Consider the following 15,530-nt stretch of genomic DNA (forward strand, 5'->3'; position numbering starts at 1 on the left):
GAGGGGAGGGGAGAGGGGAAAGGAAGGGAGATGGAGAGGGGAGGGGAGATGGAGAGGGGAGGGGAGGGAAGATGGGGAGGGGAGGGGAGGGGAGATGGAGAGGGGAGGGGAGGGGAGATGGAGGGGAGAGGGGAGATGGAGAGGGGAGGGGAGATGGGAGGGGAGAGGGGAGGGGAGATGGGAGGGGAGAGGGGAGGGGAGATGGGGAGGAGAGGGGAGATGAGGAGGGGAGGGGAGAGGGGAGGGGAGGGGAGAGTGTTGTGGTTGTTGAGCTGAGGGGAGTCTGTGGGTTGGTTTAAACTTTAAGCTGTGTGAGAAAGTAAACCTGAGTCAGTGACAGTCAGCATCTGAAAGGATCCGATCAGAACCTAGGCAGTTCTGGTTGGGTGGAAGGTATAGGAAGGTATAGGACCTACGTTAATATATTGACTGAACAACATCTTTGAAACCATACGCTTGTTACTCTGTAAGAAATAAACGTAAGTTTTGCGTTCACTTTAAAACCCCTGTCAGGAAGTTACAGGGGATCCCTGTGTGATCGCCACAAGTCAGGGGCAAATGACCCCAAGGCCCCCTCAGGTTACGGAACTGTTAGATCCGCACGCAGTTACTATGCCTTTGTAATCATTAATTCACATCGTTTACAAATATATGGAGGTGAACACAGAGAGTGAGACTCAACTTTGCTTTCCTCCAAGTAGACTTATTGAAAGGAACGGGCCTAACTTAGTCATGTTCATTCAATTCAATGGGTCTACTCTAAAGCACACTTGAATGTGGCCAGCAGGCACTCCTAGAAGGCAGAAGAACCCTTGCACAAGAGCAAGTTGGGCAGCTGCCCTGCCCCGCGATGCCCCCCATCCATTTTATAAAGCTGGTTACAGCTGAAACCACCCCCTCTCTCTCTCCCTCTCTCTCTGTCAGGGGCTGATGGGAGTTCCCATTCAAAGCACACGGATGGGGAAGGGGCACCAGGCTGGGGGTGGCTGACCTCCCTCTTGCAATGCTCCCTCCTCCCTTGGCACCCTTACCTCACAGCTGGAGTGGCCAAAATCCCTCAGTGTTGTTAAGATTTCTGATGGGTGGCACTGGGAGGCCACTCCGATGGCCTCAGAAATTCCCTAGGGAGAATGATGCACGTCAACATGTTGTTTTCTTTCTTCATTTATTCATTCCCTGGAAGGATTTGTAATCCACCCTCACCCCAAGGCGCCAGAGCAGAACTATGCATCATCTAAACCAGGGTGCTCCCATTTTCCATCCCAAGTGGGGGCCGCACCCTGACTTGTCGTGGGGGAGAGGGGAGCAAGGTCAAAATCGGAGACCCCCCCCCCGGCCCACATGCTGCCTTCCCAAAGGTGAGGCAACAGGTGAGGCGCTGGGTTTGGGGAAGGAGGCGTGGGGCTCTGGCAGGACCTAGAGTAGGGCTTGGTAACCTTATTATTATTATTATTATTAATTATATTATGTATTATTTATTATTTATACCCCACCCACCTGGCTGGGTTTCCCCCGCCACTCTGGGCGGCTTCCAACAAATACCAAAATACATTAAGACCACATATTAAAAACTTCCCTAAACAGGGCTGCCTTCAGGTGTTTTCTAAATGTCAGGTCGTTGTTTATCTCCTTGACCTCCGATGGGAGGGCGTTCCACAGGGCGGGAGCCACTACCGAGAAGGCCCTCTGCCTGCTTCCCTGTAGCTTTGCTCACAAGCGGCCCACGGGGGTCGTTTGACCGCCCCCCAAGCCCCCCCTGAACCGAGCCGCCTGCTCAGTGAGTCCCTGCGTGCTGCGCAAATCCGGCACAGCGCGGGAACTCGCTTTCGCGGAGCTGGGAATTACGTCTGCGCGTGCATGCGCAGGTGCCAGAAATCACAGGCGTGCACACTCACGCCTGCCCACGATCCGTGGCAGTGAAGCAGCCCGGGCAAGGTGAGCCTTGCCGCCCCCTGAGCGAAAGCCTTCCGCCCTTCTTCCCCAAGCTGGGAAAGAGCTAACTAGGCTTTGGGAAGGAAGCTGGAAGACTGACTCCTGGACCCAAAGCCCAGCACCTCCACCCCCATCCTTCAGCGCCGAGGGCCTTCTGGCGGTTCCCTCACTGCCAGAAGCAAAGCTCCCATCGCAGGGCAAGGAGATCAACAACGACCTGACATTTAGAAAACACCTAACGGCAGCCCTGTTTAGGGAAGTTTTTAATCTGTGATATTTTAATGTATTTTGCTATTTGTTGGAAGCCGCCCAGAGTGGTGGGGGAAACCCAGCCAGGTGGGCGGGGTATAAATAAATAAATAATAATAATAATTACCCAGCTTTGAGAAGGCAGGGCAAGGGCTAACAGGTGTGCATGGGTGCCTCAAAGGTTGCTGAGGGCTGCCAAGAAAGGCATTGAGGGCGGCCACATGTGGGCTGCTCCGATCTACCCCCAAATTCAAGCAATCTGCCCCAGATATATGGAAGGCTGGAAAGTGGTTCCTACTACAGTATGTGGGCACGAAATCCTTGGAGGGTGATGTACTGTAGTTGGAGGAGTGAAGGTCACGAGCAGAGACAAATCAGGAGATAAGGACAGAGGGCTGGTGGGGTCTGGAGGGGAATGTCAGGGACTGGTGGGCAGCGCCTGGCCAGGGGGACCCCAGAGGACGACCCCTAAACCTTTGGGGAGCAGCCTGGGGGAGGGACAAGCTGGGAGGCGCTTCAAGCAGGAGGTTGGAGCCTTCAGGGAGGGTTCAGAAGGAGAAGGCTCTTCCAGGACAAGGCTGGAGGTTGAGAGTCTCAGTGGGAGCAGAGTCCCCGTCCTGCTGTTTCTCCTCCCCCCGGACACCCCACACATTCACTCACCTCTCTGTCTTTTTCCTCTTCCAGAGGCAACGCCAGCAGGAACTGCAAGTATTGGTGGACTGTCTCCTTGCTCCTGGAATCCCGTAGTTTGAGTCCGTAGTATCTATAGAGGGAATTCTAAGGGTTGGGGAAGGTTTTCGTGAGTCACAGTGAGGAGACCCCACCAAATACATGACCTGCTTTTGGAAAATCAAAGAATTTCCATTTTACCTTCTGGAAATGTCAGGTAAGGCTAAATAACAACAACAATAAAAATAATAAGAGAGTGCAAGTACTAGACAATTGTTTTAACAATTTGTAGGCAATTTTACACCTCGTTTACTTACCATGCAAAACTAAATTATATTAATTTAACCACAATCTGTATCTTCTGAATTCCCAAGTCATGTTACAACTCTGGAGTACCCCTCATTTGGGGAATTTGAAAGTTGAAAAGTTCAACATGTCCTAATTGCTCTGCCTCCCCTGCTGGAGGAAGGGATGCTTCTGAATCCCAGTTGCTGGAAACCACAGGAAGGGGAGAGGGCCTCTGTGTTCAAATTCTGCTTTCCCGTTCCCCATGGGCATCTGCTTGGCCACTGTGAGAGAAGGATGTTGGGCTGTGCAGGCCGGTGGGCTCATCCCACAGCCTCGTCTTTCGTTCTTCTGACACACTTTTGTCCTAGATTCACTAACCCCAGGTTCTTCCCGCTTTCTAAGAGAACTACAGGCAATGCCTGCACCCGCAGGTCTCCATGACTGAAATTGCGGTACGCTTGTTGGGAGAACCTGAGCAGCAGAAGACCTCCTTGTATTCCCTGCAGGGAAATCCAGAAGAGGCAGAGTTGGTCGACCTGCTCAAGGAGGGAGATTGCCAAACTCTCTGCCCCCTCTCTACTCCCAAAGCTGGAAAGGGGGAGCCAATTGCTGTGGACCCTGGAGCTCAGAAGAAACCAGACCTTAGAAGCACCCTCACGCCCCATGAATGGTCTTGCTTCCCCCACAGAACCCTAAGAACCGTTGTTCAAAGCTTCTAAAAATATAAGCATTAGATCAGCGTCTCCGGATGTTTTTGCACTACAACTCCCATCACCCCTAGCTAGCAGGACCAGTGGTCAGGGAAGATGGGAACTGGAGTTCAAAAACAGCTGGAGACCCGATTTGTATGGCCTTCTCTAGCTTGTCCCTCAGGGCCTGAGTGTGCTAAGCAGGAGTGTTGAATAGTTTGTTGAAATGTTAGGGTTCATGATTGTTCCACAGGAGGGTGCATATCCTGGCCTGGTTCTTACAGCTGTGTAGCAGTTGAGCAGGTGCTGGGAAGTGACTCACTGTCATTAGCAATTGTGAATGATACTGGGTATATAATGTGCCCTACTGTAGCCTAGGGGCGATGATTCTAGACACTACGGAAGATGTATGTTTGGAGAGTGGTTATTACGGTAAACCTTGCAAAGACCTCTTTGCGTCTCTTCAGTGCTTCCATCTGTGTGGTCTACTCTGCACGCACTCTGCGACATGCTTCAAGGAGCAATAGACCTCCCAATAGACCTCCTTGAACAACTTCTTGTGTTGGAAGTTCACCCTTCCAGCAGGAGATCATTCCAGCTTAGTCAAATCACCCAAAGAGGGAAAGGTGGAGGCTTGGCTTGCTGACGCTTACTGAGGAAGCCTGCACTCTGCACTTTGGGCTTGTCGCGGCCATTAAAGGAGTGCGGGATTAGCCCTCTGGGGAAATCCTGAGCTTTGAGAGGGGGAAAGAGGTTACGCAAGGGCTCTGCGGACCTCAGAACCCAAAGGGGCCATGGGATCTGGCTGCGCTCTTCTGCGGCTCTTCTGCGAGTCGAAGCGCTCCATCGGGAGCAGGGTTTGGGAGGCAGGATTGAGCCCTGAGCGCTAGGATCCATCTCTAGCCTCACATAGCAAAGCCACAGGTTTCTGCTGAAAGCGGCAAGTATTCTGAGGATTAAAAGTCTTATCTGGAGCATCAAATTGGAGCTAAATTGGATAGTAATTTGGACCTTAAAGGAAGAATGGCTTTGAGACTTCTAGATCGAAGCTGGAAACCAAATTGCTGGAAGGTGAAACAAAACCTTTATGGAAAATGATTTACTTTTAGAATGGCATACAAAAGATAAGGAGATTAAGGAAGTAATGATAATATGGGCAAAAGATATGGGCTATATAATATTCAATACGAAGCTTGGTCAAAGCTATAGAATGCTGGAATGAAATTCACCACATGCACGGCATTGAAAGAAAATATAAAGAAAATGATGTATGGGTGGTATTTGACCCCAACTAAATTAGTGAAAATGTATAGAATGAGAAATAAGAATTGTGGGAAATGTAATGTTAAAGAGGGTGATTTTTACCCTATGTGGTGGATGTCTGATAAAGTTAAAGTATTTTGGGATAGTATTTATATTGAATTAAAAAAAGGTTTAGATATACCTTCCCCAAAAAACCGGAAGCGTTTTTGTTCGGGACGGTTGGGGTGGAAATGCTGTACCAAGAGTAGACAAAAATGGTTTCTGTATGCCACAATGGCAGCTAGAATTTGAATAGCTCAGAAATGGAAACAGCGGGAATTAGCGACAGTTGAAGAACGGTAGAGGAAGATGGTGGATTATGCGGAACTGGCAAAGCCGACTGGGAAAGTCCGAAAGCAGAGCGACCAAGCGCTCCAGAGACAGTGGAGGAAATGTATACAAGACATAGAGAATCATTGCAGACATAGAAAGACACTAGCAGGACTGAGATAAAACTCTCAACGTTCTTTTTGGTTTGTATTGTTTTATTGTGTGTTTTCTGTCTTTTATATTGGTTTTGTTTTGTTCTGGGGGGAGGGTTAGGGCTGCCCGGGAGTGGGTCCCAGCCAACAAAATGGCTGGGGCAGGTTCCACGGGGGGGGGGGGGATGCACTGGGCCAACCAATCTCAGTGATCACGGGTAGGAGGAGGAGTTACGCTAAGACCAGACCACGTCATTACCGAGGAGGCAGGCTTAGTCGTTGTCTGAGGACTATCCCTGCCTCCGGGTCTAGTCTTGACCGGTTGGATACTGGGATCAGCAAGGGAGACCCGCATGACCTGAAGGTGCTGCTGTGCAATGCCAGGTCAATGATTCAGAAGACCACTGCCACCCATGACTTGATCATGGATGGAGGACTTGACCTGGCATGTGTGACAGACCTGGTTGGATGAAGCAGATGGGCCTGTCCTTGCCTCTGCTTGTCCACCAGGTTTCTCTGGGCGGGGAGGGGGGGTTGCAGTGATTTTTAGGAAGTCATTACTTAGCACCAGGCGTCCTATTGGGAAGACCCAGTTCTCTGAGTGCATGTTCTGAGTGCAAGTTGGGCAATAGGGGCAGTACAGGATTCCTTCTGGTGTACCGACCTCCCCGCTGCACCAAGGATTCCCTGCCCGAGCTGCTTCAGGTCGTGGTGGACGTTCTCCTGGAGACACCTAGCTTGGTTGTCCTAGGGGATTTTAACATCCATGCCGACACGACCTTACAAGGAGCCGCTCGGGACTTCGTGGAAAGCATGGCCTCCATGGGGCTGTCCCTGAATAAGTCTGGCCCAACTCATAGCCGTGGGCATGCCTTGGACCTGGTGTTTACCTCTATGGATGTTGGTGATCTGACACTAACGAAGTGCCATGGTGCAACTGGACTTCTCCGCGACCCTTCCCCTCTGCAGGGAGGTGGGACCGATTCGGATGGTCCGCCCCCGCTACTTAATGGATCCAATTGGCTTCCAAAGAGTGGTAGGGGATGCTTTATCCCATGTTGATGGCCTTTCAGCCGATTCCCTGGTGGCCCACTGGAATGTGGAGTTAACCAGGGCTATTGACTGTCTGGCTTCGAAGCGCCCTCTCCGATTGCATGGAGCCCGGACAGCCCCGTGGTTTTCCACGGATCTGAGGGCAATGAAACAATTGCTCATCATGGGACTGAAACTGCCTTGGTTGCACTGGTCGATGATCTCCAGCGAGCTAAGGACAAAGGTGAGAGCTGTTTCCTAGTCCTGCTGGATCTATCAGTGGCTTTTGACACCATCGACCATAACATCCTTCTGGACCATCTAGAGGGGTTGGGAGCTGGGGGCACGATGTCACACAGTGGTTCCGCTCCTTCCTCCTGGGCCGTGTTCAGAAAGTGGTGGTGGGGGATGAGTGTTCGGACCCCTGGGATCTCACTTGTCCTCTCCCCCATGCTTTTTAACATCTACATGCAGCCGCTGGGAGAGATCATCAGGGGGTTTGGGCTGGGTGTTCATCAGTATGCGGATGATACCCAGCTCTACCTCTCTTTCAAATCAGAACCAGTGAAGGCGGTGAAGGTCCTGTGTGAGTGCCTGGAGGCGGTTGGAGGATGGATGGCAGCTAACAGATTGAGGTTGAATCCTGACCATACAGAAGTCCTGACCATACAGGGGGCAGGGAGTGGGGGGGATTCCCTGGTCCTGAATGGGGTCACTGTGCCCCTGAAGGACCAGGTGCGCAGCATGGGAGTCATTTTGGACTCACAGCTGTCCATGGAGGTGCAGGTCAATTCTGTGTCCAGGGCAGCTGTTTATCAGCTCCATCTGGTACGCAGGCTGAGACTCTACCTGCCTGCAGACTGTCTCGCCAGAGTGGTGCATGCTCTAGTTATCTCCCGCTTGGACTACTGCAATGCACTCTATGTGGGGCTCCCTTTGAAGGTGACCTGGAAACTACAACTAATCCAGAATGCGGCAGCTAGACTGGTGACTAGAAGTGGCCGCCGAGAGCACATAACACCGGTCTTGAAAGACCTACATTGGCTCCCAGTACGTTTCCGAGCACAATTAAAAGTGTTGGTGCTGACCTTTAAAGCCCTAAACGGCCTCGGTCCGGTATACCTGAAGGAGCGTCTCCACCCCCATCGTTCTGCCCGGACACTGAGGTCCAACTCCGAGGGCCTTCGGGAGGTTCCCTCGTTGCGAGAAGCCAAGTTGCAGGCAGAGAGCTCGGCAGAGCAACAGATTTTATTAAAAGGGTTGTGATATATGTTATAAAACGGTTGCAAATGGAAAACCAATTTTTTAAAAATTTTTTTAAAAAAGAGGAAAGCCTGCAGTCTGGTTGGCTTGGGAGTTCTGAGGGAGCTTTGCCTCTGAATGTTTCATTCAGTGTCTCCCTGCTATGTACAAGGCCTGTGGTAAGAAAGTCAAACTCCCCCCCCCCCCAGTGTCACCGACAATACTCAGGACTTACCTTGTCAAGTCCAGGCTTGGCAGTTGTCTTGGAGACAGGTGCAACCTGGGACAAGGCAGCCGGGAAGGAAAGAAAGAAAAGTGTCATGTTTCTGGTCTAGAGAACAGTTGCCATTGATTTGCCCCTTGTCTTCTCTCCAAAAACCCCCTGCACGCCTAGAAATAGACTTCTTGCAAAAATCATTTGGAGTAAAATCCATTGCAATCAATCAATTCTTTCTTTCTTTTTTTAAAGTAACACTCCAAACAAGATTCAAGAAAGCCTCTGGACTGGGAGACACACCATTCATTTAAAGGGCCATTTATTTGCCCCTTGTCTTCTATCAAAAAAAAAACCAACAAAAAACCCTGCATGCCTAGAAATAGACTTCTTGCAAAAATCACTTGGAGTAAAATCTATTGCAATCAATTCTTTCTTTCTTTCTTTTTAAAGTAACACTCCAAACAAGATTCAAGAAAGCCTCTGGACTGGGAGACACACCATTCATTTAAAGCACTTTGTTTCCTGCCATGAACCAACAGGACCGAGGCATTCTGGCTATTGTTTTTTTTATTATTTATTAGATTTCTGTTCTGCCCTTCAACCAAAGATCACAGGGCGGTTTACAATATACTGTTGGCATTTGATGGCATACACAATGTGAGAAGATGAGCAATTAAATAGTCCTGAGATGGTATGTTTGGTGTTGTTGAGGCCAGTAAGGACTGACAAACATACTGTATATTCCGGCGTATAAGACGACTGGGCGTATAAGAAGACCCTGACTTTTGAGAAGATTTTCCTGGGTTACAAAGTAGTCTTCTACGCAGGAATATAGCATACCTACATGCTTCTAGCTACCATCCCAAACATCCCAAACAATACCAAACAGGCCCTACGTTACAGCCGCATCTGTTCCAACTCTACAGACAGAGACTCTCTCCTATGAGATCTACAGCAAACCTTTTTAGAACTCAAATATCCAGGCCCGGCTCTAGGGTTAGTCTCGGTGGCGTGGGGTGCCAGGGCGCCCGACCTGCTTGAGACGGCCCTGAAAATATCCTCCTGGTGAAGTTAAACAACAGATCAACAGAGCCAGACTGATACCCAGAGAGAACGTGCTGCAAGACAGACCCCAGAAAGAAAATAACAGAACAGCACTAGTCATCCCATACAGCTCCCAAGTGAAAACAGGACAGCTCATCCTCAGAGATCTACAACCTCTCCTAGACAATGACAGTTCTCTTTCTCAAGCTCTGGAAGGAAGACCTTTCATTGCCTACAGACAGCCACCCAATCTTAAAGAACTCCTCACCCACAGCCTGCAATAAACCCAGATGCCAACTTTGCTGCCACATACACCCGGAGAACACCATTACTGGCCCCAACAACATCCAACATATTCCTGTCATTTTCCCACTTTTATTCCCCCCCCCAAAGCCGACTTTAACCTCATATTATTTTCAGAGCAGATTGTCATTTGTAGGCTGTCTGCCCATTGCTACTTAACAACTGGGAATACCAATGAAAACCTCCCAAGAGCATCCTTTGTTCTCTTATTAATATGGGCGAGATTCAGCCAAGTTAAGCACCTGAATGTCCCATTGGTTTCTGCGCTAAAAGTAACCACATGTTAACTTTCCTATTCCCTATGTTCTGTGAAGAAGCTGTTTTAGCAACCCTCAAATCCTTCCTTACCTCCCTCCCTCCCTCTCTCTCCCTCTCTCTCTCTTTCACCCCTTCTCTTCCTTCCTTCCTTCCTTCCTTCCTTCCTTCCTTCCTTCCTTCCTTCCTTCCTTCCTTCTTGAAGCTGTCCTCAAGGTCTGCTTGCTTTACAGCGAGGCGAGAGGAGGGACGGACAGGAACCCCTTCCACCCCCCCTTCCAGCTCACTGTAAAGAAAGCAAAGGGAAAAGACTGTTTTTTTCTTGTTTTCCTCCTCTAAAAACTAGGTGCGTCTTATGGGGCGAAAAATATGATGATGTGGCTTTAGAGGTATCATCTATAACGGGGAACTTTCAGAAGGAAATATTAGCCCAGATGCAATTACAACTGGACAGTTTTAAGCAAGAGATAGGGGAGGACTTAGAAAAAAACACAAAAACTGTCACAGATAAGCTGGAAACCACGGAAATATCAGTCAAAAAGTTGGAATCAAGAGCTGAAAAATCAGAAAAGGTAACCCAGAGTTTACAGGAAGAACAGGATGTTATCGAGGCTGATCTCATTTTTTGACAGAATTACAAGCCTGGTAGATGAAGGGAACGCTGTGGATGTAGCCTATCTTGATTTCAGCAAGGCCTTTGACAAGGTGCCCCATGATATTCTTGTAAAGAAGCTGGTAAAATCATCTTATTTTATTTGTTATTTGTATTTTATCTGCTGTTTGACAACATACATAACCAAGACATTGGCAGACTGGATGGGGGAGAGTCAGGCATTTTTGATGGAATCAAGAGAGAATTCTGTAACAACTCTCTATTTTTTATTCTTATTTCTTTGGGGGGGTTTTAATTAAAGATTTTCTTGATTTACATTGCATATATCTTCATAAATCAAGAAAATCTTTAATAAAAAAATAGAGAGTTGTTACAGAATTCGATCTAAAAGATCACGAGAAAGAGGTCAGGCTGAAGGCTGCTGGGTAAACAGGTTTTGCATAATGCCGGCAATCATCAACATAAAAAATCTCTGACCATAATAATTATAGGGAGAGCATAAGGCAAAAGGGACAGAGGTAAAGATAGGAAAGCGAAACAAAAACCAATGTAGAGTAGGAAGAAAGTCACAGGCTTGGCAGAGCATCAGTCTAGGCTGACAAACGGAGAAATATAAGCTGTATATATGTATTTCTCTATTGATTTTGTTTTTTCTTTATGTACGTCTGCTAATTTTCTCCCCCCCCCCTTTATCTATTGTTTTGGTTTGTCTCTACATTATTGCAAAATAAAAATAATTAAAAAGAAGAAGAAGAAGAAGAAGAAGAAGACTGCTTGGTCACATTTACTTCTAAGAAAATGAAAGACGCTATCCTGCAGAAAAGCTATGAAAGCAGTCTCTCGGTTGATGGGTCTCAATGACTAAGTACAAGGAAATCCTAAGACAGCGACAGCCGAGATACCGGTTGATAACAAATGGTCTGAAAAAAGCCAACCAATTTCCAGAAGGACTTTCCTCTAAATCTAAAGGGCAAAAACACACCAAGACCGTCGCATAGACAGCAAAGATTTTGAATTTCCTCAGATTGTATGTGTTGTGACGTGGGGTTTGTGATTTCAGCTCTCTTGACATAACATGCTGGAGACAGTTCTCTAGTAACACTTCTTTATTTAGGGCAAAACAGGACTGACTCTGAGGGCAGGAAGGCTACATTTATAGGGACAGGGAACTAGCTAGAAAGGGATAGATTTTGGAGGGAACAATATCAGGCAATCACAGTGCTGCCTTTTGGAGGAAACCAAGAAGACAGAGGATCCAAATACAGCAGCTTCAATGAACCAATAGTAGCTGTACCCTCTGGAACCAAAAGGCAGTTACTTTATCCTAATGCAAATACAGACAATAATAATACAGAGATAAAATCCTTTGACTCAATACACAACACCCCTCCCCCCCTAGTGAGCACAGCAGACGTAATCCCTCAGGTACTGTGGGGTCCTACAACTTCTACTTGATCTCCTGACAACAGGTGTTGCAGGTTCTGGATTGGGTGTTACCTGTGGTGGAGGGGCTGCTATAGGGGTTTCGTCAGGAACAGATGGAGTCCCAGACATCTCAGGGTCCCCTACCTGTACCTCGTCATCCTGAGGACTAGCAGACCCTGGTTCATTTGCTGAAGCCCCTGGTGACTGCACCTCTGGGCCATCTTCACTCTGGTCTCGCAGCTGTGCGTCATTAGCCAGGGATGAATTATCTGACTCCTCCCTGCTGAGCGCCCGGCGCCTCAGCTGATCTATATGTCTCTTCCAAACTTGCCCATTTTCCAAGGTCACATAATAGGACACAGGTCCACTAGCCCGGGTGATCACACCGGCCACCCACCGCGGACCTCGTGAATAGTTCCTCACCCAGACCAGATCTTCAGGGGCGAGATACCTTGTTGTGTCAGTCTCAGCCTGGGGGGTTGCTCTTGAATTACGGTTTGGCATTTTATCTGGGTGGACATAATCCAGCACCGTTACCAGTCTTCTACCTAAGAGCAGCTCAGCTGGCGACTTGCCCGTCGCAGTACACGGCGTCGCATGCTGCAAAAATAACATTCGCGCAATGCGAGCCGACCAGTTACCCTCCATTAAGCGCGCAATGGATTCTTTGGCTGTTCTTACCATGCGCTCAGCCTGCCCATTGGAGGATGGGTGAAAGGGCGCGGATGTGACCCATCTTATGAAGTTATCAGCCAAGAATGCCCTGAATTCTTGGGATACAAAAGCTGCCCCATTATCTGATACAATGGTCTCAGGTAACCTGTGGGTTGCAAACAGCTGCCTCAACACCTTGATTACGGCAGCTGATGCCATGCTAGGGACCATCGCCACTTCTAACCATTTGGAATATGCATCAACGATAACCAAAAAGACCTTCCCTTGGAATGGCCCAGCAAAATCTATGTGCAGCCGGCTCCATGGAGTCCTGGACTGCTCCCACCAGTGGACTGGTGCTCTGGCCACTTCTGGCCGCACCTCTTGGCATGCCTTGCATGTTCGTACCCATTGTTCTATGTTCTGGTCCATTCCAGGCCACCACACATAACATCGGGCTAGCGACTTCATCCTGACCATTCCCGGGTGTCCCATGTGAAGCGTCTCAAGAACCCTGTTTCTCAGTGGTGCTGGGATGATCACCCTATCTCCCCATAGGAGACAACCCTTATGCATGGACAATTCGTGCTGCCTTGTCGCATAAGGCCTGAATTTTTCTTCATGCGGACCACCTGGCCACCCCCTCCCCACCCAAGTGAGCACACGGGAGAGAACAGCATCTTTCCTTGTTTTCTCAGCTATATCAGAAGCTGTTACAGGAGCCCCCGGAAGTGTTTCTAGCATCATAATGTGCTCTGCCGGAGCAGGATCCTCATTGCTCCCGCCAGGAAGGGGCAATCGACTCAGCGCATCAGCGTGGCACAACTGTTTCCCCGGCACATGGGTCAAGGTGTACTGGAACCCATTCAGGAAAATTGACCAACGCAACATTCTGGGGGAGAGAATTTGTGGCGTTTGTTTGTTTGGGTTGAACAACCCTAACAGTGGTTTGTGGTCCGTTTCAATGGAGAAATGGCGACCGTACAAATAATCATAGAACCTTTTGATTCCTGACACAATTGCTAGTGCCTCTTTATCAATTTGAGCATAGTTGCGCTCCGTGGGTGACAACGTACGGGAATAGAAAGAGATGGGCTTTTCCGACCCATCCGGTTCCCTATGACTCAGCACAGCCCCCAGGCCGTATTGAGAGGCATCACATGCCAGGACCAGAGGCTTCGACTCATCATAATGAGCAAGGACGCTCCTGCTACTCAGCATTTCTCGCAAGGAGTCAAAAGCCTTCTGCTGCTCCCGCCCCCATCGCCACACATTCTTTTTCTGCAAAAGTCTATGTAATGGTTCAGCTACCGAAGCTTTCTGGGGTAAGAATGAATGATAAAAGTTAATAAGTCCCAGGAATGACTGCAACTCCGTCTTGTTCTGTGGTCGTGGTGCCTCGATGATGGCCTTAATCTTAGCATCTGTGGGGTGGATGCCTGATGCATCAATTTTAAACCCCAAGAAATCCACAGTTGGCACCCCAAAACTGCATTTTTCTTTTTTCAGTTGCAACTCCACCTCCTTGAACTTGAGCAACACTGCACGGACACGCGCAACCAGTTCCTGTGGGTCTTTTCCAGCAATCAAAACGTCATCAAAAAATGGCAAGACCCCCGGCAGACCCCTTAACAGGCGTTCCATGAGCCCTTGAAAAATCCCTGGGGCCACACAAACTCCGAACTGTAATCTGTTAACTCTGAACGCCCCTTTATGTGTGACAATAGTCTGTGCTTCCGCTGATTGTGGGGTTACTGGCAGCTGTTGGTAAGCTTGTGCCAGGTCAATTTTGGCGAACACCTTGCCCCCAGCCAGTTTAGCCAACAGATGTGATACGACTGGAATGGGGAATGAGTTTCCCCTGAGTGCCTTATTGATAGTACATTTGTAATCTGCACACATCCTGACTTCCCCATTAGCTTTAAGGGGCGTGACGATTGGAGTCTCCCACTTAGCAGAGTCCACGGGTGAGAGAACTCCCTGCTTGACCAATTTATCCAGCTCTGCCTCGATCTTGGGTTGCAGTGCAAATGGCACTTGCCTTGGTTTGAGTCAGATTGGGGCCACCCCGGGGTCCAACTCGAAGTCAACTGGGGGCCCTTTATAACAACCCAGTTTTCCATTAAAGAGACCAGCAAATTCCTTGCATAATGCCTCACTCATCTCAGGGCAGGTTTGGATTGAATTAAGCCCTGAGATACTCAGTCCCAGGGCGGGGAACCAGTCAGTGCCCAGGAGACTGGGGCGACTGCCCTTCGCAATCACCAGTTTGAGTACAGCCTGTTTGTCCCGGAACTGTACTCTCACGGCACACATTCCCATAACATGGATGCGGCCTGCTGAGTACGACTGCAAGGTTGCCGGGAAGGGCTCCAGAGGGGGCAACTTACCCCTGGGGAAGAATGTCTTCGCGGTCTGGTCCGACACAATGGTGAATGCAGATCCTGAGTCCACCTCCATGTCGCACTGCTGACCCTCAATCTTCACCTTGACGTGTGCCTTGCCTTGCGCTGGAAACTGCACGGCCCTCCCGTTGATCTCCGTTATGTAGTGGCAGTCCTTTCGAAAATGAGTTGCTGTGGGCGGTCTGCGATGCTCCAGTCTAGGTGCTCCTGTTGCTCCTGACGCCGCCGATCTACAGACCCTGGCGATGTGACCTGTCTTCCCGCACATCCGGCACATAGCATCCCTGAAACGACAACTCTTCCGCCCATGGTTTCCGCCACAACCTGGGCAACTGCCTCGGTGATCTTTGTGCACTGTGCAGGCCTGACGCACCAACTCGACCCCACGGACTGGGCTCTGGCTCGGAGTAGCCTCTAGCTTGTCCATGGCATGCACAACTTCTATCTGTGGCTTAGTGGCCTTGCGACTGGCATCAAGCTCCTCTCTTTCATAATTCTCCGTGGCGGTGGCCTCCTTCAAGGCTGAAGCAAGGGTAACCTCTTCTTTAGCCACGATGCGTCTTCTGGCTTTCTTGCTGCTCAGACCACCAATAAACCGATCCAGGAGAGTCTCTTCCAGATTTTGGAAGCCGCAGTGCTGAGCGAGCTTCCGGAGTTCAGCCAGAAATGCGGATACAGACTCCCCAGCACGCTGCTGCCTCTTATGGAACTCCATCCGCCGGGCCATCTTGGTCTCAGTAGGCGCCAAGTGGCTTGTTAGGCAGGCAAGAATATCTTGGAGAGATGTCT

The 15,530-nt window shown here is 49.3% G+C and overlaps 2 protein-coding genes across 2 annotated transcripts in view; both read right to left on the reverse strand.

Moving 5' to 3' along the window:
• The window catches only part of LOC148684498 (maestro heat-like repeat family member 5), a 439,917-nt gene that overhangs the window by 166,185 nt on the left and 258,202 nt on the right, over positions 1 to 15,530 (reverse strand). The window lies entirely within an intron of this gene.
• LOC148684501 (maestro heat-like repeat family member 5) overlaps positions 1 to 15,530 on the reverse strand; it is a 50,331-nt gene that overhangs the window by 16,383 nt on the left and 18,418 nt on the right. Inside the window, exons 3-4 of the mRNA XM_088653158.1 lie at positions 2,842 to 2,958; positions 1,008 to 1,121 (exon numbers count right to left, since the gene is read on the reverse strand). Coding sequence (XP_088509284.1) covers positions 1,008 to 1,121; positions 2,842 to 2,958 — 231 coding nt within the window. The remainder of the gene's footprint in view (positions 1 to 1,007; positions 1,122 to 2,841; positions 2,959 to 15,530) is intronic.

Source organism: Zootoca vivipara, chromosome 10 (assembly GCF_965207765.1).
Source record: "Zootoca vivipara chromosome 10, rZooViv2.hap1.1, whole genome shotgun sequence".
In the NCBI taxonomy this organism is placed as follows: Eukaryota; Metazoa; Chordata; class Lepidosauria; order Squamata; family Lacertidae; genus Zootoca; species Zootoca vivipara.